The 27217-nt window shown below is 30.1% G+C and overlaps 1 protein-coding gene across 1 annotated transcript; it reads left to right on the forward strand.

Annotated features, from left to right (window-relative positions):
• Positions 1 to 7951: 7951 nt before the first annotated feature.
• LOC111642276 (probable E3 ubiquitin-protein ligase HECTD2) lies at positions 7952 to 26966 on the forward strand. Its single transcript, XM_023388605.1, has 20 exons — positions 7952 to 8231; positions 9788 to 10137; positions 10732 to 10834; positions 10914 to 11003; positions 11254 to 11318; positions 11382 to 11427; positions 11496 to 11605; positions 11693 to 11844; positions 11913 to 12036; positions 12134 to 12230; positions 12347 to 12454; positions 12521 to 12653; positions 12719 to 12807; positions 13291 to 13452; positions 13527 to 13601; positions 13687 to 13774; positions 13837 to 13943; positions 18677 to 18792; positions 26243 to 26386; positions 26453 to 26966. The coding sequence occupies exons 1-20, from the start codon at positions 8037 to 8039 to the stop codon at positions 26571 to 26573; spliced, it is 2475 nt and encodes an 824-aa protein (XP_023244373.1). The 5' UTR covers positions 7952 to 8036; the 3' UTR covers positions 26574 to 26966.
• The last annotated feature ends 251 nt before the right edge of the window (positions 26967 to 27217 follow it).

The raw sequence follows: 27217 nt of genomic DNA on the forward strand, positions 1-27217 counted from the left end.
TATCAATTTTATATGATTTCTTATTTTATTATTTATATTAATATGGCTTCAATCTATTTATTATAGTTATTTTGTATAGTGATTGGTTAATTTATTTTACGTTTTAATTTTGAATTTGTAATGTTCGAAAGTTCCGTTTTAACGCAATTTTCAAAGTTGTTCGTTAAGTTACCACCTAATGATGGCCTATTTCATTAGGCTGAAAACGTCTGTGGGTTAATAAATATTTCTCAGCGTTATAAGGTGTTGAATGTTTTACTGTTTTAAAAGAAGCTGAGTTTGATATTTAATTTATTCTAATAAATTATTGAATTGTATAAAATATATCTTAAAAACTCTTGTTTCATATTGTTATTTACTTACCACAAAATCAGAACTTAAAATAAACATAAAATAAAATTTAAAAATGGTTGTTTATTGTGTATAATTTGCTTAACAATATTATATTTATTATTTTTTAAAATTTATTTATTAAATTTTACAACGATATTTACACAAGATTTTTTCATTATAAATGTGTTTAAATCTTATGCATTTTATGACGTTGAATATAAACATTGGAAAAAATGAATATTTTTCTTATGTTCATATGCAATGTTTATAGTATTTTACAATAAACATTGTTCAAAGTGCGTTACTTAACGTAGTTGTATGATTTAATTGTAAGAGTCGTGAAATTTAACACACATTATTGCTAGTGAGAGTTTATATTTTTTGTTTAGAAGCTTATTTTAAACTTTTTACTTCATATTTTATTTGAATAAAATAGAGTCGAAATGTCTTTAGATAAAAAGCTACGCTTTATGAATCTCAGAATGAATATAATGCCATACACATAATAAAACGATCCGTAATGTGTATGGGGAAGATGCTCCTAAGCTTTGAATATGCAAATGTGGATTAAAAAGTTCCGTTCGGGAAATTTTAAACTAACGGATAAACAGTGTACGGAACATTCAAAAGATGTCGACAGAGAAAAGTTACAGAAAGAAATTGTTAAAAATCGACAAAAAACACACAACATATACCAATTATAACAATGTATAACCAAACGTACCGAAAACATACGAGCGTAACCTGAGAGCGAGAGATGACTTGCGTTTGAGCGCATTTTTTCAGTGCAAGCACAGTTCGAACTCCGGGCCATCGTTTGAAATCCGAGGCAAATTTTTGTAGAATTTAGCGTTCGAACTATGAAATGTTAGAAGTTAAAGTCATTCGAAGTAACACTGTATTTTTATATTTAAAAAATGAACTAAATTTAGACCCTTTCATGTAACATGCTATAATTAAACTTCGAGTTAGTTAGTATGAAAAACTTTTATGTTTGTCAGAAAAACCTGCATTTTAATCTGTGCCTACAGTGGTAAAAGCATTAAATGTTGTCCTCTGAGAGTACCAGACAATAACCTGATGGATCGATCATTATCAATTCCGTTCTCCTAATTGAGTTCCCCTAAAGTTACTTATAATCAGTAACAAGCTACAAAAGGAGAAAGTAGTAGCGACTTTTATTACGGGGCTAATCGAATGGACCAGATTGAGGAAACTCTTCTAAGTGAAATGAGCTAGGAGAGAAAAGTTATACTCAATATTTTAGACAATCCAATGGAGAACCTTGATTAGCAGAACCAATATCATCGTTACACTACGCAAATTGAAGAGATGACACATTCTACCAAATATTGAAATGTAAGAGATATAAACACCAGAATAAGATCGACATTCTACAACATATCGATAGACGGCGTTGATCAATTTGATCAGAAACATGGAAGATGCCTCTTTAGGATCAGACAGAAGTGGCACCGGCCAATCGTGTTTTTTTTTATTTATTTATCAATGGTGGATTTGTAAATGCCTGGATACTATTGCATTAAACTCGTGTACATTTTGTACTTGCTGCAATCTTTAGAAGTTGCAAATTACAAGAGAAAATAATCAAATTAAAAGTTTTGCAACAAATTACAAGCTACTAGTCGTAAGCAATTTTGGTTGCATAAAGTTACTTATAATCAGTAACAAGCTACAAGTTTCAGAAAAATCCATTACATATAAAATCTTTTATAACAAGTTACAAATAACACTTGTACACAAAACAAAAATTGTTGCGTTAAAGGCATTTTATTGCATACCTTCATATATGGAAAAATTTGTTACAAAAACGTATTTGTTTGTCTAGTTACATACACTGAACTTTTATACGAACTTCCAGTACGGACCGGAAGTCCCGTGATTTTTTAAATTAAAAATATGATTAAAAATTGTAATCTACATTGTGCTGATATCACAATAATAAGTATTCGATTTTTTTCCTTATCATCAATTTGTGTGATCTATTAGCCAAGAATATTTTACTGTTTTATTTAAACTAAATAATTTATTAATTAATGATTTTATATAACATTAAGTTAGTATACATTTATATCAAAACTCCTAAAACAGTGCGCTGTTAAAGTTGTATTCGACATTGGTATAAGTTGTTTTCGACATACTTCCAATCATTTCTTTTCTTCTAGTAAAAGCGTGTCTAAAAAGTCTTAGATAATTTAAAATTCTTCATAAGAGTATACACTGTTATTAATTTCAATTTATTGAAATGAATAACATAGTGTATACTCTGATGAAGAATTTGTACAACAGTGTGTTTTCTGTATTATTCGTTATATTTAATAACACCACTTTCCAAACAGGATTCGTCATTATTTTACAATGGTGGATCGAAACGTATGCCCTATTTCCTTGCCAAAATGATATACACAGTGTACTTCCCATGATTCGATATCAAAAAACGCAATTGTTATTTACCTATAATAATTATTTTACATTCTTAAATAATTAACTATTATTGACAACTTTTCTTCATACATACATAATTCATATATTATAAAGAATATAGACAAAGAGAATATAGGCCTATAATAAAAGGATCGAAAAGGCGTTGTACGAAGCCCCTTTAAAGATACAAGAATCGAAAATTGCATGTAAAAATAAATGCAATCAGAAAAAAAAATTTATTTTTACGGATCTATTTAAGCACAAACGTTATGAGACAACGCTATACAACTTCCTGCCAAAAGTATTAGACCATCCTTCAAAAATATTGATTTTGTTGTTTTGATTGCATATAACTATTTTCAGTTATGTTTTACAAATTTCCCTTTTTTCTCCTTAAAATTAAATATTTATTCAACAAAAAAAATTCACACAATAAAACTTTAGTGTTTTAAATGAAAAAAAATATTTTTCAAGTGTGAGACAAAAATTTTAGACCACACTTGTTTAAATTCTTGGAGGACTATCTATGGCTTTTATTAAAACTGCAATTCGTTTTGGCATTTGTTTTACAAGATATTGATACTCATTTGGTGTAATTTCATCCTCAACATCTGTTTATAGCTAATTTCAATTCCTTCTTGTTTTGTCTTAAATATTTTTTTCTTTAATAAATATCACAAATTTTCAATTGGATTTACATCAGGACTATTTGGTGGCCAGTCTACAGTAATCATTCGTTAACTGTTTTGCTTCGGTGACAAGAAACATTCTCATTTTGAAAAAAAAAAAAAAAAATCGTTAACTATCTCCAAATATTTCCTCAAAAGACGAAATCAAACAGAAACTTAAAACATCTTGATATACGTCACTATTAACAGTACCATTGAAAATGTAAACTTTGCCTACTCCATAGGCTGACACACAGTCCCAAATTATTATGCCCGGTGGAAATTTCACATTTGACTTTAGACATGTTTTGCCTTTTATTCTGATTGCCTCCACAACTTCTTGCCGATGTTGTCACGATATCCCAAACATCAGACTTTCATCTGAGAGAACTACCTTCTTCCAGTCATCAGGTTTCCAGTCTTTATATTTTTTTGGTGTAATTTAGTCGCAGTTTCATCAGTTTGGGTGTAATCCTTGGTTTAGTTTTTACTTTTTTGGAATGTTAAATCATAGAAGCCAAACATGTAATAACTGTTCTTGAAGACACTGGACTTCAAGTTTCTCCCACTCTTTTGTAAATTTTCTGAAGGGTTTTTGTCTTCTAATTTTGTGATTTTCTAGGTCTGCCAGAACAATGCTGATTTTTGACATATCCAGAAAACTTAAATTTTCTAATAATGTTTTGAACTCCACTTTTACTTACACTTAGTAGTGTTGCAATTTTCTCAAACATGTTTTGTTTAAAAAATGATATTATTTGAAGTTTTAAATCTTTTCTCAGCTTCTTATTACGACCAAGATGCTGTTGTATACTTACAGTTTATGTGATTAAATGGTTACTTCCAGTTTCATTAGTGCCCTGAACAAGTTAGGGCACTAATGGTACAATTTATTCTATTAATAATTATCAAGTTTTATTGTGAAATCTTCTTGGATATACAGGTAGGCCTCCTACAACGCGGTACCTTTAGAACGCGTTTTCGCTCCAACGCGGTTGGAAAAATGCAGAAATTTTCTTATAACGAGGTACTTTTACAACGCGGTTTACGGTATTTAGAAACGAATTATCTTTCACATAACAGAAAAATCGCAACGGATCACGTAATACGCGCCGCAGTTCGGTGTACAGAGCTAAATGTCCTCGAAAACAGCTGTTTGTCCACGTTGACGTGTTATTCCCATGAAAGTTTTAGGGGAAGACCGGTTTCTAGATAGATGTGCATCAGTTATCATAAACACTCAAATATATCACTGAATTTTCGATAATTTATACTCTTTCAATAGGTGGGGACCACAAAAGTGGTCCAAAATACAGTATAAACTTCAATTGGGTGTATATTTTTAACAACATAGTAAAAGGAAGTTATTTTTTGCGATTTTTACTGTCCACAAAACTACTTGAAAAAATTTTAGCCATAACAATGTCGAATGAAAAGAAAGGACCGTCGTTAAAAAGGAAATTTATATCTCTTCAAACAAAGATAGAAATTTTGGATCGAATTAAAAATCAAGAGCGAATAGCTAATATTGGTAGGCATTTTAATTTAAATGAGTCAACTATTCGATCGATTAAGCAATAGGAAGAAAAGATTAGGAATTCGGTCGCATCCGGATCATCTATTCTTGCGAAAAATGTTGCTCGTCCGAGAGCACCTATAATAAAAAAAAAAAAAAAATGGAACAAGCACTAATATTATGGGTAGAAGATATGAACAAGAAACGGTTGCCTTTAAATAAAAGTGCACTTAAACACAAAGCCTTAAAAATATTTGATTATTTAAAACAAATGGAACAGTCGTCGGCTGATGAAACCAGTGTTAAATTCGTGGCTAGCAATGGCTGGTTTGAAAAATTCAAAAAACGCCATTCAAACGCCAAGTTTTTCTCTTTTTAGAACCGAATCCCAGTTTTTGTATTGAGTTGTGTCTCCTATAATGCGATTTCCCACAACGCGGTATTTTCAAGGAACGTATCTACCGCGTTGTAGGAGGCCTACCTGTACTTCATATGATTTAATACTTTTGTAAAGGAATTTTGCCGGTCTAAAATTTTTGTCTCACATATGCAAATGATTTAAATTTTTCTATTGTTGAAACATATTAAAATTCTATTGTGTGAATTTTTACTATTACATAAATAATGAATTTTAAGAAAAAAATACAGGAAATTTGTAAAACACAAATGAAAATACAGCAGTTATATGCAATAAAAACTGCAAAAATCAATATTTTGAAGGGCGGTCTAATACAGTACTTTTGACAGGGGTTGTATATCTAACCAATATTGAAGATTGAAGTAAACTTTGAACAGAAAGAATTTAGAGGAACCCTGTCGATAAAGCACAAAAAGTTAATACAATACTTTTAATTAGAAACAAGTATGCAATTTTACTATTGAAATAGAGTAACCCGCACACCAGACAAAAGGGAAATATATTAAGATCGTACCACGTCAATATTAGTTTAGTTGTTATAGCGCAACTGCGCTAATTGTTAACGCAAATGCGCTATAACAAGTAAACTAATATTTTCTTATTTCAAATAAGAAGGAACCTCGATTTCTTATTTCACTTTAGCCCTAAATACTTTGGCATGGACCTGATATATATATCATTGTAATTTTTACTTAGTGAAATTCGCGTTTTTTTAAAGCTTTTTATTTATTTATTTTTTAAAATCAAAATTAAATTTATTAAGAGCAAGGCGGCGCCCATGTTTCTAGAGGTGGAAATATAGCGGGGCAGCATAGCCTAGTAGCTCAAACCCAACCAGATCATCACCAACCGACCCACTAGAGATGGGAACTATTCCGACGAACGGTTTTTCGGAACTGCTTAGTCTATTGGACTAGATTCCTCGTCGGTTATATATATATACTCGCATGTGTCTCTCTTCGTAATAAACCTAACAATAGTAGACTAAAATAACCAAAGTTTGGATATGGTTTTCATTTTACGTACAGCCTTCTTACTTTTTGATCCTGCATATCTGCTATGTTCTAATAAAAACAGATAATTACGAACTGTAATGAAAATATAAATTTTAAAAAATAGTTTTGAATATTTTAAATTTATAAAGATAATTTCATTATTCTTAAAAACTCGTGAAACATTTTCATTTAATTCGAATTCAAATTCAGGTAGAGAGTTCACTATTTCGTATTCACAAAAGTACAAAACGAAGAACGCGTTAGTAGTTTCCATCGAAACTGTCTGGACACTCGGGTGTGGAACTGCTTCATTAGCTTGCTTACTTCTTGAAATGACCCAAGGTCTGATTTTTATGCCTTCTGATAGATGTAGCTAATTATTAGCATCCTTATTAGTAATTTTTCGCTATTTAATGAAAAAAATCTTATTTAATTAAAGGATATGACAAATAAACTCGAAAAATATAAAAAACTCAAAATTTAACTCCCCTTTTGACGGTTGGCGCCAATAAACGTGTCAACGCCTTGCGTTAAGAATCTTCTCTGAATTACACAATCATTTCTACATTAGGCTATATTTAAAGCAGTTATGTTACTCTTAGTATTGGGAAGAAAAATATTGACTATCCCCTGATAAGATTAATTCTTCTAATGGAACTAAGTTTGCTAATAAAGATTCATTTGAAGGCATTATCGATGCTTCAACTTGAAAAATTGATCATTTCAAATGTTATCAAAATTAATTGATATTTCCATTCATTAGTTATTATTTCAAGTAAATAATTAAGAAAATTTTAAAGGTCAAAAATATTATTTTTTTATATTAGACTCAATAAAATATCCGATGAAAAATAAATAATTTTAACAATATATTCCTTCGACTATTGGAAAGTTACAAATTCCTGATGATTTTTCATTTAATTTGCGAGAAGGAATTTGACAGCCTGACATAAAATGCGCCACACATTAATTTGTAAAAGAATTGGTTTCAAACGAATGAATTAAAAATTAACAGGTGAGAGTTAATTTTACAGCTGCCAGAACTTGCGTCAATATTTTCTGCTTGTGTGATTATTTCGATAAATTTAGATAAGTTAATTATAGAAACAAATTGGGTATATCTTCAATATCAATTTTAAACGGTCAATTCTATCGCTTTATATACTCGTTATAAATTTCGCAAATGAGAATTCTGCAATCTTAGTAATTTAATTTTGCATATTGCGCTTAAATTAATAAATGAAAATTCATTATCTAATACAGTAGTAAATTGTACCAACTAAACAGGGTTTCGCTGCATAAAAAGACTGTCGAGAAAAGAAAGCTGACTTTTCTCATAAAAACATTTTATTAGAACTTTTTCAAACTGGAAACTCGTTTTTAATGGGATGAAATTTGTAGCGCGTTACATCTGACGTTTCGTGGAAGCGGCCGGCAAAGGGCAGCGAAGTCGCAATTAGCAAACAAGACACGTAAGTAATTCCCTGTAGGAGTAACGTCAAAATGAGAACTGTCGAATGTTGCTAAGCTACCGAGTGTTGTCCTCTACCGTTACAATCGATACTCGATTCCACGTTCGTCCACATACCAGTCGCCGCTACGTAACGTGGCCCATAAAGCCCGGATGCGGGTGCTCGCCTCTCTGACCTTGTCACCCAAATATGGACGTGGCGGAGAACGGGCCAGCGGCCAACACCTCTTCTCTGACATGTCCTTCCTGCCGAATTACCATCGTGCCTTCGAGAACCCGCACCATGTGCCCTTTCTGTGGAAGCTTCTATAACCAGGCAGCTAATGCCAACGTCTCTCTGCGCAGTAGGTCCACCGCCGAAGAACAACTTCGGTTACCACAGATCGTGAGTATTTTCCTATTTTTCTCATGTTTAGGAAAGCTATCGAGATATCATTTCGTAAAGTTCTAATGTCCTTCTATACAAGGTTAAAATAGAAGGGTGGAGAATATGGGTGAAGTTCGAGCGTAACCGCTTTTTCCAATAAAAGGCAAGAATCCGTGAGGCGTGAAGAGGAGAGACTAAATTTAGGTCGATATAATAAATTAGAAATCTCTATCTTTCTTTCATTGATTAGACTTATAAATTAGCTAATAACTGCAATTCAGAAGATAAAATAAAAAAATTGCGTGGTGATATAAATAATTTATAGAATATTTCAAGTTTTAAATGTTTTCTATAGTGCAAAATGGAGAAATTATTAAAAAAACTTGGAAAATGTAATATTTGGCAACACCTATCTTCTTTGCACCGATTTATATTTAACTTCCTAATCTGGAATAGATCTGGCACTGGAATTTAGGTCGAATCTTTTGTAATTGCCGTTGGACAATAGGATGTTATATAAATCGTCTATGTGATGCAATCTCTATAATAACATAGATAAACCGTAACCCAAATTTTGTGCAAATATGGCGTCACGAATAGGACTATTTCGCTCCGTTTATTTGTATAACCCAGAGAATAAAATTTATCTCCATCTTCAATACCAGAAAATATGTAAAACACGACTTAGATGAGCAGATTTTATTTCAAGTGTTTTTCAGCACCTATTTGTTGTTTTTATTATATTATATAATACAGTATACGAGATACCTTTACACACTCCAGTCTAAGAATGGATTCACACAAAAAATAAGTGGATGCATTTTTTTATTCGTGCAAGCACGAATTACACAAAATTCAAGGGTGCACAAGAACAATTCTTAAATATACATCTACTCGTGCAAAATTTCTAAATAAAGATTCTATTTATATTAAAAGAAATAAAATATTTTTCTACGAATTTATTGTAATGCACAAATATTTATAAAGCAATTAAATAATCGAAAAAACAACCTTCATTTCAGAAGATACTAAATTATAATTGGGATATATAAAGTTAGTTCAGCAACTTAATATTTACAAATACGATTTTTAAAAATAATACTGTATTTTATAAAATTTTCCTTTGAATATTGAAAAGAGCATTTATAGTTATTGTGTATAAAAATATACAAAATATCTATAAGTGCCAATTAATCGCCTGTTTTCTTTCCCAAAACTTTAAGAAATACTGTAATTGTGTGTATGCACAGTTTGCAGTATTTGTTAAACGTTGATAAATTTAATTTTATTACAAAATTATTATTATATCATATATAAAGTGCATATTATATAGCATAAAGTATTATTATAGCATAAAGTGAATATATATAGCATAAAGTATTATTATAGCATAAAGTCATATACAATATATAATTAACACTACGCTTTTCTTAAATAGTATCACACCATAATTGAAATTAAGATTAAACGTGTTTCTTAGGATTTGAATTCCTTTAGTGTGGCTTTTTTACATTATGAATATTTTCTCTAAGAAATGGAAGTGGGTCAATAAGAAAATTCTAACGCTTTTTCAGGAAAACCAAAACAATCCATATATCAGAGTTACGGGTTTTGGACCTTTCATAACGGACACAATAGGTGTCATTCAGACATACTTGACGGGACTTCTGTTGAGACCCCCCAGTTCTCAAGACAATACATTTTACCTGACTCTGCCTCCCGTCCAGGCGGGAACCGAGAATCGTCTGGTCAGCTTGGGACAGGACGGTGTTAGGAATCCTCGACCTCTTCTATCCTCCGCCACCGGCGCCAGATCCTTGACCGGCAGATCGGGTAAGGCACCCAGTGAAATAGGACTTGTAGATAACGCTCAGGACGATAATATCGTCTACCCAGACAGAGATGTGTCTATTAGAGATTTCAGGTAAGAATTTTTCTTAACATTTATGTATCGCAATTTTCAGTCGCGCAGTAAATTTGTAATGGAGATCATGAGACAATCGAAAGACCACTTATAACGATTCGATTTCATTTTATACAAAACTAGTAATAGTTTAAACCGATTTTTTCGTTGTCGTAATTGTTATTTTAGTCACGTTCAATTTTGATAAAAATAGAAAACAAACGAGAGCCGACATACGGGAATGATTTTCACGATTTTAACATTTAAAAAGAAAAAAGATCGATAGATTAAATGTCAGTCGTAATAAAACACGGTTTAAAATTTCCAATATTAATTGTGATAAAGAATCGATGTCCTGTTCTTTCTCTTCGACCTTTTCCATCATCCATGGTCGATCGAGCATCGATCGATCCATGACTAAATGACGTAAATTTAATTGTTGATTCAGAATGAATGTCGTTTCGCATCGCGGATCTTTTCATCTTCAATGTTATATTTGCTTCGTTTTTGCTCCAAAATTTATTTGAAGATATTAAAAAAATAAATACAAAACTTTCATTTTCGAGTTGATATCAACAATTTTCTGTCATCATCAAATTTTTATCGTTTGTTTAGGGAATATATCGAGGATGCCAAAGCCACCAGTGATTACAGCAGATTACAGGAGTTTTATGAGGTGACATTTGGATCATTGATCGATCTAAATGCTACCTTTAAGGTATGTTAAAATTTTCTTCCAGATAAAAAAAATAATAATAATTTCAATTTTTAATGATCGAGTTTCTTTTCTCTTTTAGCTCTATCCAGAGATGGAAGGAGCAAAATTGGAACATCCAGAACTGAAAATGGAATTGATTTATGCTGTTTACGATGCTTTGGATGATTTGGTAATTAAATCTTTTTAATCTAATCGATTATAAAAAGAATAATAACTAAAAAAGTTATAGAATTTTTGAGTTTGGTTTTGTTTCTATTCAGCTTAGGTCTTTGACACGAAAATGAATTCTGATTATGATGGATTTATATTATAAATAGTTTAAAATAGCTCGATAAATCATATTGAAATATTTATAACTTTTGCATTTAATATTTTTTATCTGTGCTACATAGTAAAAAACGTTTGATTTTATTTTTTAGCCTTCCTATGTAAGTAAAGAAACGCTGAAGAGTATGGTGGGCGCTCTATTGGCTACCAATTGCAGGTGAGAATTCGCATTCATTATTTAGTCTTAGAAAAACATGTTTCTTATTAATTTTCTTGGCAGGTTAAAGGCAAAAGACGAAATCAGAGGCCTCTTCATATTACTACTGGTAATTCTCACAATTTTTCTTTTCCTAGATTCTGATCATTCGCAGCTCAACAGAATCTCTCTTTCCAGAATCCAATATTTAGCAATCAGGCATCGTATACGGTGTTTGCCCATCTATTGAGAAAAATAGTAGGTATGAGTAGCGGAGATCATCAACTGTTCATTCACTGGTTAAGTCGGTAAGCAGGGTGTTTAAACTGGTTAAACTAATCCTAATCTTGGTTAAATTGAAAGATTACGGATGTTGATTTTATCTTGGTTTTTAGTCTGGACAGTGAGAGATTACGCCACTTAGTGAAAAGGAATCTGCAGTTTATCACTATACGAGAATTTCCTCCGGCCAATGGACACAAGTTGCCTTCGATGAACAAGAGTCGCTGGTGGATACCGTGTGCTACCAGAGTTTTGGCTTTGATAAGTAAGAATCCTAGCTATAGCCTATAATTTAGTTTTTAATATTCGGTTAAATATATTTTTAACTTTTAGATACTGCCAATAACAAATTGACTCCAAATATCATAAATTATACGGAATTTTACAACAGTGCCTTGGATCACATCAATTTGATGGCTGAATATTACAGGTGGCAAAACCCATCTAAGCATCACAAGTAAATGGTTTAAATTACCTATAAATCCGGACTCTAAAAAGTACAAGACGGTTAAGGAAATTTACAGATTATTTATTACAAATATTTATTGTCATAGGTTTTCGTATTGTCAATATCCTTTTATTTTGAGCATCGTGGCCAAGAAAACAATTTTACAAAGGGACTCCGAGCAGCAAATGATTCTGAATGCCAGGGTAAATAATAACTTTTTTAAAAAAATAATTAGCTGGCGATATTTACAATCTCATTTACAATTTTAATAAACTGCATATTAATTAATTAAAAGTATATAATTTGTTTGAACTTGCAGAGAAGTTTACTTAATCGAGCGATCCATCAACAAGCGCCCGACATAGACGTCTTCTTCCTAAATCTGAATGTTCGCAGGTCTCATTTAGTCTCAGACTCGTTAAATGAAGTAAGTATCTCGTTTCTACATTTAGATAAACTTTACGAGTTTCACATAGTCAAATTTTGCACGTAGATCGCTCGCAAACAAGCAGACTTAAAGAAGAAATTGAAGGTAACCTTCGTGGGCGAACCTGGACTAGACATGGGAGGTCTGACTAAAGAGTGGTTCTTATTGCTCATCAAACAGATTTTTGATCCCGATTATGGTAAGTAGAAGGTACTCTATTTACGAGAATAAAAAACTGATATTGAGAGTCTGTAAATATTCCAGGTATGTTTGTATACCACAACAAATCGCGCAGCTATTGGTTCAGCACGTGCCAATCTGGAAATCTGAGAGAATACAATCTGATTGGAGTTGTAACCTTTTGAAATTATAATTTAAAGAACACTGAATTAGTTATACTAATATTATTATTTTATTATTATTATAGTAGTATATTTTATTGTTTTCCGTGTAAGACGATTAAAAAAAAGTAATAATATTAAAGCTTAAAAATAGGAATTATTTTGAAAATTAATAATTAATTATTTAATAAATATATTTCTTACTGTTTTAAATGCTGGTCTCAAGATATATTTTTTCTTAAGAAACGTTATTAAAACTTTGAAGAAATGGTACTTTCTAAAAGTTATTTTAATTAAGTGTGTTTTGAAATGGATGAAAAACAATTAAAAATACTATTTTTCATCCACAATAATAAAATTTCGGAAATACAAAACTTACTGATTAATTTTCTTTTTAATTAATGATACCCACCTTTTGCTCAAACGTTAATTTGTAACCCATTTATTTTATCGACATTAATATTCGATTCAATTATAAAAATCTTAACACGAAAGTTGATGGGCCTGGCAGTTTACAACTCGATCATTTTGGATTTACACTTTCCCACCGCTTGTTACAAGAAACTGTTGAGTCCACCAGTAGTGCCTCAGGATCTACAACAAGCTAAAGTCGGAGTCTGTAGCTTTTCTATGAAAGATTTCTCCGAAGTGATGCCAGTCAGTATAAATTATATATATTTTATATTCTTTAAAATAAAATATAATACAAAAATTGCTGTTTTTTCTATCAGGATGTGGCTGTGGGTCTGGGAGAACTGCTTTCCTATGAAGGAAACGTCGAAGAAGATTTCTGTATGAATTTCCAAGTAAGTAAACTCTAATAAATTTTTGTATAGTTTTGAATCTGAATATATTTAAATAACTTATGGAATAAAACACTAATGATGTTAGGTATCGGTGGAAGAATTCGGAGAAATGAAAACTCACGTATTGAAAACAGAAGGGGAAAATATTCCAGTGACAAACGAGAACAGGGAAGGTGAGCGTTGGAATCATTATATATAATAGAAATGAGAAAGGTAATTCTCTTCTCTTTTGCAGAATATGTAAAACTGTATATGGATCTTATCCTGAACAAAGCAATATATCAACCGTTCAAAGCTTTTTATTTGGGTTTTCATAGCGTCTGCGCTTCAAATGCCTTAATTGTAAGTTTTCTTTGTCTTGTTATATATATACAGTAATTCAGTTTCATGAAATAAAGCCTAATGAAACTGAATTTTACACCTGGATTTTTTATTGATGTAATCGTTTAGAAATAAATCGCGTAGCAAAAGTAAAAATTAAAAATCTAATTTGTGCATTTAAAAACGTAACTTAAAGCAAAAAACATATCGTTCAAATATGAGTTATAATATTGCGTATGTTTTTAAAATGAATTCGTACTCAGTAGCGCTAGTGATTAGCATCATGACGATAAAATTGAACATCGATCAATCGACTAATTCATGTCGTCAAATAAAAAACTGTCATCTAATGTGTCACTAGTCTGTTCAGCAATAATCTTACATTTTGAGCTTCTTTCATAAAATGCTAATTTAATATTTTAAAATTAAAGTAATAAATAAACATAATTAAGTTAGGGAAAAATAATTATCGACCAATATTATAATTATTAGAACAACAACCGTTCTATTTACAGAAAAAATCAATAAATGGAAATCGCGATTTGCTTTATTGGAAATAAACATTAATTTAAATATTGAAAAACTTATCTTTTATAATAACGCGACATTTCATCGATTATTATAATACAGTTACCTTAAGAAAGTATAAATAATTTCTGTAGAAAAGTGGTTTTGCAATTTGGAAAAAAAAGGCATAACTCTTATACAACTTTCATACAGATTGTAACCAGATAAATATACAATATATCTATACGTATTATACGCGTACTTTTCTCTTGGGTTAATGTCCAGATACGTGGACCGTCATGGCGGCACTTCCTGTTTCAGCCTCGAAACCAGACGGTTTGCAGAGGTGTCACGTGACGCACCGACGCACGTTCTAACCTAACCTAACCTATTCTAATAAATTAGCATAATTATTACCAATTATATTATTAGAATAGGTTAGGTTAGGTTAGAACGTGCGTCCCTACTGTTTCCTTTTCTTTGCTGGAATCAGCGATGAGGCGCCATGACAGCCGCCGACGTTCGCTCGCGTCGTCACGTGACACGTCGTCTGCAAACCGTCTGGTTTCGAGGCTGAAACAGGAAGTGCCGCCATGACGGTCCACGTATCTGGACATTAACCTTCTCTTGTGAGCATGTCTGTTATCCTGGTTCGCTATTTCAAACTGACATTTTTAATATGAACTATCAGTTTGCTATTCAAATCATATTTAAACTTATACATTTGCCATTTTAATATCCGATTTTGTTTAAAATGCAGCATTATTATCTCGTTTATGTTCAAGTTTTACAGTTTTTATTTGAAGTAAATTTATTATTTAAAAAGTCATAAAATTTCAGAATATTGATTGAAAATTCAGGCAAAGAAAAATTCAAAACTACAATATCTAATACTGCTCAATCAAATTGTCTATAGTAAATTTGTAAACATCGATTTGTTTCCGATGAAAATCTTATTCAATTCGGTAAAAGCGTAATTATTAAACCTAGTGGAGGCACTTCCGGTCGCCATCTTGTTTGTGAACGCAACATCCACAAACAACGACAGGGGGAACTACTAATTATACCGGTATTTAAATAAAAAAATCTTTCACTCAACGTTGACATATTCCTAATTCCTTACCTCCAATTTCTTCGGTAAATAACATGGTTCGGTGATTCTTTCGTAAATTCACCCTTTTCCATTGTAGAAACTTTTTCGTATTATTGAACCACACATGTCTACATTCTTCCTCTTAATATTTTCGGATTTATTGGTATTTACTTTCAGGGCTGAAGGTACAATTTCTGACTGTTTCCAAACTGAAATATGACCCGCTCCTGGATAAACTTTACAATTATGCTAAACAAACATGTCGAAACGTTCTCCTGATTTTTTCCTTTTGCTCTCATCAATCTCGTCGATGTCAACAATCGTTTCCGGGCCCACAAATTTTCATTCTGGTCAAATTATACTATGAAACCATCATAATATGTCTTATGTAATTCGCCCAGTCAACAGCTGTTCGACTACTCGCCCACAGCCAACAGGTCACGCTCAATGCACATTCTATGCAAATTAGATGCCAAATAATCCTTTGAAGTCCTCTTTTGCCATGAAGACTGTTGAACTTTAACTAATTTTGCCATTACAACAATAAAAAGGAAGATATCAAATATTAACTCCGAAAAATTATTATACAAATAGCAAGAAACAAATCTTTGAAAGCGTGCATATAATATTTAGTATAAAATAAATTTTTGTTATATGTATTTTTTAATAACTTTATATAATATCTGGAAAAGAAATTGATTATCCGTAAAGAAATTTTAAACATTTTTGGATAATCAAAACAAATCGACTTCAATTTTTCAATAATAATTTATTTTGACCCAAAACAAATGAATAATTAAGTTTCCTATTTAGAAAAACACAGTATGTTTCAAAAGTCCATTAACTGAGATATATCTCATTAAGAACATATACTCGTAAGAAAAATGGCTTCGTGATTCGGTTATTTCCAATAAAGCGATTGAATGAAATAATATCACAAATAATAACACGCGGTTCTCATGCGGCAATTCAAATGGCTTAAAATATCTCAGTTAGTCGAAATTTTGGGCCACTCTATATTATAAAATAATAAATAGCCAGATTAAAGTTTAACATTTAAGACAGATTTAATATCTGAATGTCTTGAAATAAATTATAGAAATTTAAAAGTGAGCGAAATAAAGATTAAACCATTTTAGTTGGAAAAACTTTGCATAATCATAAGCTGACCACTCCAACAAAAACATGTTTTTTGATAACAGACACTGTTACTAAAACACATTCTCTCTGAAAATATTTTTGCTCGCCTCTTTATCCCAATATACAGTACCTAACATTATTAGCCTGCGAACATTGTAATTGCTGGAAAGTGCAATTGGTTGAATCCTGGAGAAATGCGAAGGATGAAGGTTCAAGTTCTGTACATATGTTTATTTGATGGCCGGATGGCCGAGCAGTTAAGGCGTCAGCTTACCGATCTGGGAGCCCGGAATGGAATCCAGGCAATTGAAAAATCCCAAGGGGTTTTGAAGGATAATCTATTTAGGATATGTCGGCCCCAATCCCTCATCATGCGCTCTTAATTTTGCGCCTTCTCGAACTCACCACGGGTATGGAAAAAAGATCCGAAAGTGCTAAAAATGGAGAAGGCTTAAAAACATATAAAAATCATTTTCAAAAGCTAAATTGTTAAATATAGAACTAAATGTTTTCAAAATATTTCATCATTTTATTAGAGTGACTGAAGGTAGAAACAATATTTCAGAAATTAGTTACAAATCTTGTAAACAAAGTATTGACTCTACGGTTAATTAAATAGTTTTCTTGCATAATTGTAAAATTATAAAATTTTATAAAGGCATTATTATTTGAAATCAGCAGACTTAGGTATATACGATACACTTATTAACAAAAAGTTACTTAGCCAGATACTTCGTAGAATTGTCCAATTACTGCAAAACTCGGAATACGGATACATCTAAAAATGTGTAAATTATTAGAATTGTGGTCCGTTGCACGCCAGATAGTGCCACTAAAGTTTCTTAAAATTGGGAAGTCTAGTGTCTTCAGGTACTACCTTTTATGACAGGATTCAAACAGCCATTTTCTACCAAGATAATGCTCAGCCGCACATAACTAGGGTTTCTCAGGAATGTCTTCGTCACGTCGCATACATTCTTAGTCTGCTAGATTTTCCAGATTTGTCATCCATCAAGCTTTTGTGAGACCAGATGGGATGCAAACTTCAGTTATGTGTGAGGGATCTAAAGCTGAAATTGCAACATCCGTGGGCAAATTTGTCGCAGGATAGGTCTGTATACGGTGTCTGTATGCCTCTATGCCCAACCGTATCGTCAAATGTATCCAGGCAAGAGAGTCTTGGGGTTTTTTTGAATTGTACCACTTTTCCACAGGGAATTATCTCTTTGCTATGGCATTGTAATCACTACTCATTCATTGTCATTACGTTCGCACTAATAAAGTTTCATTCGATTTCAGTCTACTTTTTGGTGCGTAACTTTTTGTCAATGAGTGTATAAATAAAATAAACGTAACGATTACGATATCTAACTTTTAAATCTGTTTAGGTAAGCTGTTGTTTTTCTAATTAGAAACAGCTTTTCACGAATTAAGTAGAAACAGTTTTATTAAAAATCTCAAATTAGTGAAGTTAGAGAATCAAAAGCACCTGCATGAAACTTAAAACGGTGCAGATTTAACAGGGAACTTATTACAGAGGAAGGAGATAATGAAGTACTGACGGTTTTTGTACGGCAATTTATGAAGCGTATGAAAATAATTGAAAATATTCCTAAATAATAAAGTTTTCTCTTAATAGAGAATAAAGTGGAGATCTGGTATAAATTGGATATATAACTTTTCTAATCGTGTAAAGAATTACTGTTATTCCATGACATTTTTATCTATACATCTACAGTAAATACAACGTATAAACATAATACCAATTATCTCTTTATTTTCTGAATTAAAATATATCATTAAATTAATGATTTATAATTTATTATCAATTTTATTTTTTCTCACTCAAATTCTTTTATATTTTAAATAATAAAGAAACATTTTAATCAAAATATAAATAATGTGATTATGTAATAATTGTAATAATAATTGATTAGTATAATTATTAAAATTTATTATAAAAAAATTGTTTATAAAAATTTAACAAATAATCAAAATTGATTAATTTTTAAAGATGTTGCGCCCGGAAGAAGTAGAAATGTTGGTTTGTGGATGTCCTACTATAGACATGGAGGAATTGAGGAAGGTGACAGTTTATGATGGATTTCATGAAGATGAACCTATAGTGAAGTAAGTGTCATTTACCTTAACGCAAAATATAATATGATGTTAAAATATATTTGAAAGAAGAATTTGGATTAAAATGTTATAATAATAAATATTTATTTGAAACTTTTCTTGCTTTATTTCAGCAATTCTTTCTGTAGAGAAATATGCAATTTAATCGTTCTATTGTCATTTTCAGTGTTAGTTATAAAGATTTTTTAAGGTTTTAAGAATTATTAATAACATTAAGTTTTTCTGTTTAAAAAGTAATTTCTTGGCACCGTTTAGTACGAAAACTAGAAATAGTTTTATAGAAAATTATATCGTAGACAGAATACAAACTCAAAAAGTATTTTAATTATTCTTACGACTAAACTTGTGGAATATTTTTGGAAAATTTACTAGATTAATAAACATTTTTCTTTTGTAATTATTTAATATTTTTTTCTCTTTAATATTTCGAAGAAATTTGACCGTTATTATTAGATAAAAATATTTTAAAATTTTAATATAAATTTGGTCTGTTCGATTGGTTAGGATAGTGCACACTTTTACATAAATTTGACGTCATTCTTTAAAATGTTTTATTACGTCAAATTGACGTAAAAATTTGCATTTTTTCAATCAATACAACAGATCCGCTATATTATCAACGTAAACTCACGCGGGACAATTTCTATGGAAACAAAACTAAATAGACAAAAGTCCTTGTTTTGTCAGAACATTCGCAACCATCCAATTCTGGAAATAACTTTCCAACAGATTCTCTAATCTCTGGGTGATAATACTTTATATATTTGGATGTGTAATAACGTAATGATGCAATTGTAAATAGAATTGTTTCTATAATTGATGGCAATTAATGGAATTAAAAAGATGGCAAAGAGTAACTTTTAATATGAAAAAAGATTACTTTAACTATTAGTCATATGTAAATATTGTAATATCGTTAACTATTACATTGTTTTCTTTTAATAACCTTATTTTAACTTTACAGTTTTCAAGTGAAAAATTATATATTCGAAATTTTTAAGGTTAATTAATTAAGTATTTGACTAATTATTTTATATATCCTATATATATGTACAGTACAGTACAAAGTAATTTTCCTTTTGTAGTCAGAAAATGTTTTATTTACTAAGTCATAACACCGGACTGCATATTTTTAGATCTTGATGCACAATGCTATTGATTTTAGTAGTTTCTTGCTCTGTACATCATACTTTTCTTATTAACAAAGGAGTTCTGTAGAAAAATTTTGAATAGAAGGTTAATCTGGCCTCCTAAGCTTTCCATATCTCGTAGCAACTTTCATCTATCTAGCGCTGTTCTTGAGATTAAGGGCAAGCAAACAACAGACAAACGCCAGTGAAAATCTATAGGTCTGCAATTTTTAAAATTGCATGCTAATAATTAATTTTGGTAAATAAAACGTTAAAAGGGTTTACAAAATGTTACAAAATTTAAATAAACAAACATCTCTATATTCTTAGAGGTAAAGATTGTTTTCAGTTAATGTCTTGGAAATTGATGTTTTATTCCTGGGAAGAGATAATGAATTGCAATCAATCGATTCTATTGAAATACATTTATCGATGCAATAAATTTCTGAAAACAACAATTGGATTTGTTCTTGGGTATCTTTTTATATCAAATAGACAAATTTAAGAGGTATAAATGTAGTCAATCATTAATATGAAGTACAATTTTAAAATTCGATTCAAGCAGAAACAAGGAGAATCTATCATATTTCTAAAGAAAACCTCCTTATTCACAACCAAATTTCGTCAATTACTAATTTGCTTTTAGTTAAAAAATTCTAAATTTAAGGGTCTGTATTTTGATATCTAGTTTATTATTAATTAAATTTTGATTACTTTTTGTAGACTATTATTAGTTACATCAACTTTTCAATTTTGAGGTTATCACGACTTTTTATATTAAATTGTCCTTCTAACAATCTTTTTGTACTGTTTATTAAAAATTGTTATTATCTTGTTTTTTTTAATATAGAGATTCACTTTAATTACTCGCTCTAATTCTTTTGCTATTAACATTTTTGTCAAGTGTTTGATCAATCTCCGAATCATTTCGACAAACATGTTTAATTATTTTAATCAAGTATAAATTTACCATCGTTATTCTTTTATCCTATTCAATTTGTTTTTGCTAAAATTTTCATTATTGTAAACGAATTTACTTTTTTCATCATTATATAATGTCGTTCGTTACTTTCTTTAGAAAAAATCATGCATTATTGCAATTTTAATCAGTTTTATCTTATTTTATTATTTCTTTCGCAATCCTCTTCAAAATTTGAATATTCCTGTTATGTTCTTAATCAGATTATATGGAAAATTTATACACACATTAAATATTCGAATGAATAGAATTCCAAGATTGCTGCTTTAATATCAACTATACAGTGATTCAAAAGTTCCAAAAAATAAAATAAAACAAAGGCTAAAAAATTCCTGTAATGAATACTTTTATAATAAATATGTAAATCATGTAATAAATTATTTTTGCCAATTTTAAATACTACGTTAAAGAATTGAATTATTTCGCGATATGACTTTCGTAACAACATCATAGTGTATAATCATTTAATATTATAGTAGTATATAAGCTTGTATTAAAGTTTGTAAAACATAGTTCGATTATATTAGTTTTATCAATGTAAAAGTAAACGAGTCTATTAAACTTAAAACATACCTGAGTTATATTCAATACCTCTGCTCTCGAAATCATTGTCATCATCACCATCATAAAATAATTCAAGCGCACTGATAGAGTTTCACGAAAGTATCTCATACATCTAATACTGCATGATTATGCAAAAGTTACTTTGATACTCATGTTTTACATACTTTAGACTATCTTTACCCCGAAAAATCACGTACGTACTCAGACGCACAAGTTTTATATGTTAGCGATAAATATAAATGGCATGATGATCTGCTTGTGCGATGATCATCATGCCATGTAATAATGTATCATGCACAAGCAGAACTGAAATTTCAGTTCTGCTTGTGCATGATACATTGCTACGTTGTAACAAGCAGAACTGAAATTTCAGTTCTGCTTGTTACAACGTAGATCAGAAAGTAGACTTTTAAGTGTGCTTAAAACTAGGAATTCAATCATTAGTTAAAATGTTTCAAAAAATTCTCAATTTTATTGTCGTCACCTAAATACAAATATGCATAGATAGAAAGATCGAATTTTGACACGATTTTTCGACATTTGAATCGCTGTGTATTGTTGTTATTGATTATTCTAATACAATTTGCTATCTGAATATTATTTTGAAGATTTTCCAGATTACTATTCTACAATTGATACTGTGATTTTTGTTAAATCTCCTAATGATGAATGATTTTATCTTCAATTACTATTTATTTTTGAGTCAGAAATATGAATTAGGCCTACACATTATTTCAGAATTATTTTAGAATCGTTTAATCGTTTTGTTAACGTTCGTAAAACGAATAATTCATAACAGATAAAAACTAAACACGACAATAATATTCTAATCTAAAAAATAAGGGGAACGTTGCTATCATACACTAACAAGTAAGTAGAATACATAAAATATATTTATTTGTTATACAAGTGTTTGTAACTCCTGTGCTTTTTAATATACACGTAGGCCTATATACAAAACAATTATACATTTACAGTATATAAAAAATAAGAAAGTGTATACATTCTATATTGTTTGCAACAAGAGTAGCCTATACATTTTGAATGATGAATTTACATATTTAATACCTTCTAAGACAGAATCAATATATGTGACTCGTTTTTAAAAAAATAGAGATACAATAATAATAATTTTATTATTAATAATAAAATTTTCTATGAATTATATAAATTTATTATTTAGAACATTTTACTAAGATGTAAGATTCGTCCTAAACAAACTGGAGTTTTTGCTCTAACTCATTTAATTAGTTTTACTATTTTAATCGCATCAATAATCTCTCTCGCTAAGATTTTTAAAAAATTTAAACAATTAAGTTTTATGAACAAATTATTGTTTCCTGAATAAACTTCCTCAAGAAACAATAAACTTTATGTCAGTTATTGCCTCTTGGTTTTTGAATCCATCTTTATCTAAAGTTTTATGTTAATATACATAACTATACATTTTGAGTTCATTAGATATACTTTATATGCTAATCTTACATATTATTTGGGTAAATAATATAAAAAGTCAGCTTATAGATTATTAATTCAAAATTCGCATGAAAGAAGAAAATTATCATAATCTTAGTTTTGAGCAAGAAATTGTCTTATTAAAAAATTATAGTATCATGTGGATTCAAATATAATTAATGCTTTTTGCTTATTTAAAATTAATAATTATTTTTACTGAAAATTAAAAAGTCTTCATTCAATTTATTACTTTTGTATTTTTACTGATTAAAATTAATAAATGAGACATTTTAAAGTTTTGTTTATATATGTTACTGTGAAAGACCGAAATTAGAGAATGTCGATATTCTCCGGTGAATGTCGACACATACAAAATACGTCGGTGAAAGACCGAATATTTGGTTACATTATTATACATTCGAACAATCGCCGGTGTATATCGACAAGCACAGATAAGTTTTGGTGGAGGTCGAAACGACACCCGAGAAGCCGATGTCGACAGAGAGGTGACAGTCTGTCGCCAAATTCTTCGCCGTTTCCTTCTGCTCAAATTGGTGATACCGTACGAATACAAGTCCCTGATGTTGACCGTGGCCGTACAGATGCCCGAAATGTGTTGGCAGTTGTTGTTAGAATAGAAGACTCCGACTTTTATAAATTAGCAAACAAAAATGATACCCTCAAGCAGCTTTATACCCGTAATCAGTTCGTAATTTGTAAAGAAAATTTTCCATAGGTAAGATTTCTTCTCAAGAAATATCGCTGAGAGAAGCAGCTGCAGCTAATTCGAAAAGTGGAGGGCAAGGCTATACACGCTGTCATTGCAAAAAAAAAGTGTTCCACGAATAAATGCAGTTGTAAAAGCAAGGGGCTCTTGTGCAATTCAAAGTGCCATAACAGTTTAAGTTGTTGCAATAAATAAGATTATATACCGTTAATCACATAATATATGTGATTAACGGTAATTTTCCGATTAAGAATGTACTGTTCATTTTAGGTTCAACAGTTTATTTACATGTGCTGTTACTTAAGTTTTCTCCTATTTTGATATATGAAAAAGTTGCATTTTTGTCTTAACGTAATAAAAATATTTTTATTCAACATTCACCATCACTGCATGCTGAATGTCGACATTTGCTGGTGTAAGTGAGAAATAATGACATTTAGCAAATATTTCGTACATACACGAAACGACTGTGTGAATGCTGACATTCACGGAGAATCTGGACATTCGTCAGATATCCGTCACTCACAGTAACATATGTACAACATATACAGTATATATATAATAATTGCTCGTTTATATATATATATATATGTATAAACGAACAATTATTTATTGTAACGATGTCACAATGACGGGCTACAATTTTTAATCATATTTTTAATGTTCTCCACGTCAAATTAGTAGTCTTGCTCCTGTACATCACACTTTTCCTGCTGGCATTTCAGTCACGTACATAACTCCTTTCAGGGGAAATTTTTGAATTGAAGTAACGAGACTTCCAGTTTGTATCCGAAGTTCGTATATAGTTAATCGGGTCTCCTGCCCCAAACTTTCCATATCTAATCGCGAGTTTCATCTATATAACTCCGTTCCCGAGATTAAGGGAGGACAAACAGGCAGATAGGCAAGCCGATGACAGTGGGAATTTATAGGTCTACAATTTTTTTTCAAATTGCAGCCCAACAAAACTTTAAAATGCATTTTGTATTTTTAAATATATAAATAACCATAATAGAATAATAATTGATTAGTATAATTATTAAAATTTATTATAAAAAAATTGTTTATAAAAATTTAACAAATAATCAAAATTGATTAATTTTTAAAGATGTTGCGCCCGGAAGAAGTAGAAATGTTGGTTTGTGGATGTCCTACTATAGACATGGAGGAATTGAGGAAGGTGACAGTTTATGATGGATTTCATGAAGATGAACCTATAGTGAAGTAAGTGTCATTTACCTTAACGCAAAATATAATATGATGTTAAAATATATTTGAAAGAAGAATTTGGATTAAAATGTTATAATAATAAATATTTATTTGAAACTTTTCTTGCTTTATTTCAGCAATTCTTTCTGTAGAGAAATATGCAATTTAATCGTTCTATTGTCATTTTCAGTGTTAGTTATAAAGATTTTTTTAAGGTTTTAAGAATTATTAATAACATTAAGTTTTTCTGTTTAAAAAGTAATTTCTTGGCACCGTTTAGTACGAAAACTAGAAATAGTTTTATAGAAAATTATATCGTAGACAGAATACAAACTCAAAAAGTATTTTAATTATTCTTACGACTAAACTTGTGGAATATTTTTGGAAAATTTACTAGATTAATAAACATTTTTCTTTTGTAATTATTTAATATTTTTTTCTCTTTAATATTTCGAAGAAATTTGACCGTTATTATTAGATAAAAATATTTTAAAATTTTAATATAAATTTGGTCTGTTCGATTGGTTAGGATAGTGCACACTTTTACATAAATTTGACGTCATTCTTTAAAATGTTTTATTACGTCAAATTNGTTCTAGTTTTGTAATAATTCTAATAAAAGAATTGTAAAAGAAACAAAAAGTTACTTTTGCTACTGATGGGTGTTATAATGTATTGTGTTTAAAAATGTCGGAGGTAAATAATTGCGAAGACGAAGAGTTATCTAATCTATTAGACTGTGCCTTGAAAGATTTTGATAAACCTATAGAAGATAAAAAACCAAATACTGAAAATGAAAATAAAAACGAAGAAGCAAAAAACACAGAAGCACATTTACACCAGTCAACAGAAACAAGTTCAGATGAAGTATGGGACTTCAGTAAATTTGAAGAAGCCATGAATTCATTAGTATTAAATGATAAACAGTTAAAAGAAAATCTCAATAGTCTTTCTGAATTTGCAGATTAAGAGGGAGAAACAGTGGATGAGGATTTTGCTGCATCGCTAGCGAATACTTTGAAAGGATTGGCTGAAAACACAGAGAATATTTTTGAAACTTCAAACGAAGATTTTAAACAACTACTAAATAATTTAGCTAAAGACAACGAAGCCGGAAGTGATGACATTATGCCAAATTTTCTACCATTGATGCATTTTGAATGGAAGTGAACGGAAGATAACTATTCACTCTTAGCTTTACTCTTTAATCTTTAATATAGTTAAAAAATACAATATCTGTCTATAATACTGACTGGCTAAATTACATTTTTATTAAAACATAAACTAAAAATTTCATTCTCACTAACGTTTAACAATATAAATATTATTTAGAAGTATTTGTATTTTTTCTCAAAATAAAACATTTTTTCCATGCAGAGAATTCTGGGAAATTGTAAAATGTTATAATTCGGATCTTCAAAAACAATTTTTAAGATTCACTACTGGCAGCGATCGAGTACCCGTAGGAGGAATGGGAGAGATGACATTTAAAATTTCAGCCCTCAACCACAACACAGAAATGTAAGTTTTCAATAGTCTAAAATATCGAGAAATTTTATTTAATCCGAGGAAAATTTTTTTACACAGGTTGCCTATTTCACACACTTGTTTCAATCAACTTGTGTTGCCCCGCTATACCACTAAGGACATTTTGAGAGAGAAATTGACAATTGCTATATCAAATGCAGAAGGATTTGGATTGGAATAAAATCTATATTATACAAAGGAAAGTACGTGTATCTGGCCAAAAGTACAAGTGCCCTATTTATCTTCCATTCGTCCCTCATTTCTCGACGAATAAAGATCTCGGCACCATCCTGCTTCCCACTTTAGACGTGACTCACAAATTCTGAAACGATAAAAAAATTATCATGTACATATGTAAATCAATCTAGCTTCTAAACATTTTTTATCATTCATCAATGATCATATTTGACAAGAAAATTTATTTTTGCTGTGATAGAATAATAAATGTTGCACTTCAGTATATTTTTGTCTGTCTATCAAGAAAATTAAGTAATGTAGACATTGATTGCTAAAATCCTGTATATTTTTAAACTTGTGAAAACATATTAATTATTACAATTATAATAAAAAGAACTTGTGCTAATTATTTACAAGACGTAATAATTTATTTTCTTGTTAAATATTAATTTTAATAATTCAATTAATTATGAACTGATATTCATTTATGAAAATGATATCGATTTATTATTAAACTTTCATTAAAATACAGTATTACCAAATATGCTATCATTGGGTGCAAAACCATTATTACATTTAAACTTTCTTCGTATTAAAACATATGAAGAAAGTTTAAATGTAATAATGGTTTTGCACCCAATAACTAAA

The sequence above is a fragment of the Centruroides sculpturatus genome, unplaced genomic scaffold, assembly GCF_000671375.1.
Source record: "Centruroides sculpturatus isolate CEXI.00-Female unplaced genomic scaffold, Cexi_2.0 scaffold1674, whole genome shotgun sequence".
Classification (NCBI taxonomy): Eukaryota; Metazoa; Arthropoda; class Arachnida; order Scorpiones; family Buthidae; genus Centruroides; species Centruroides sculpturatus.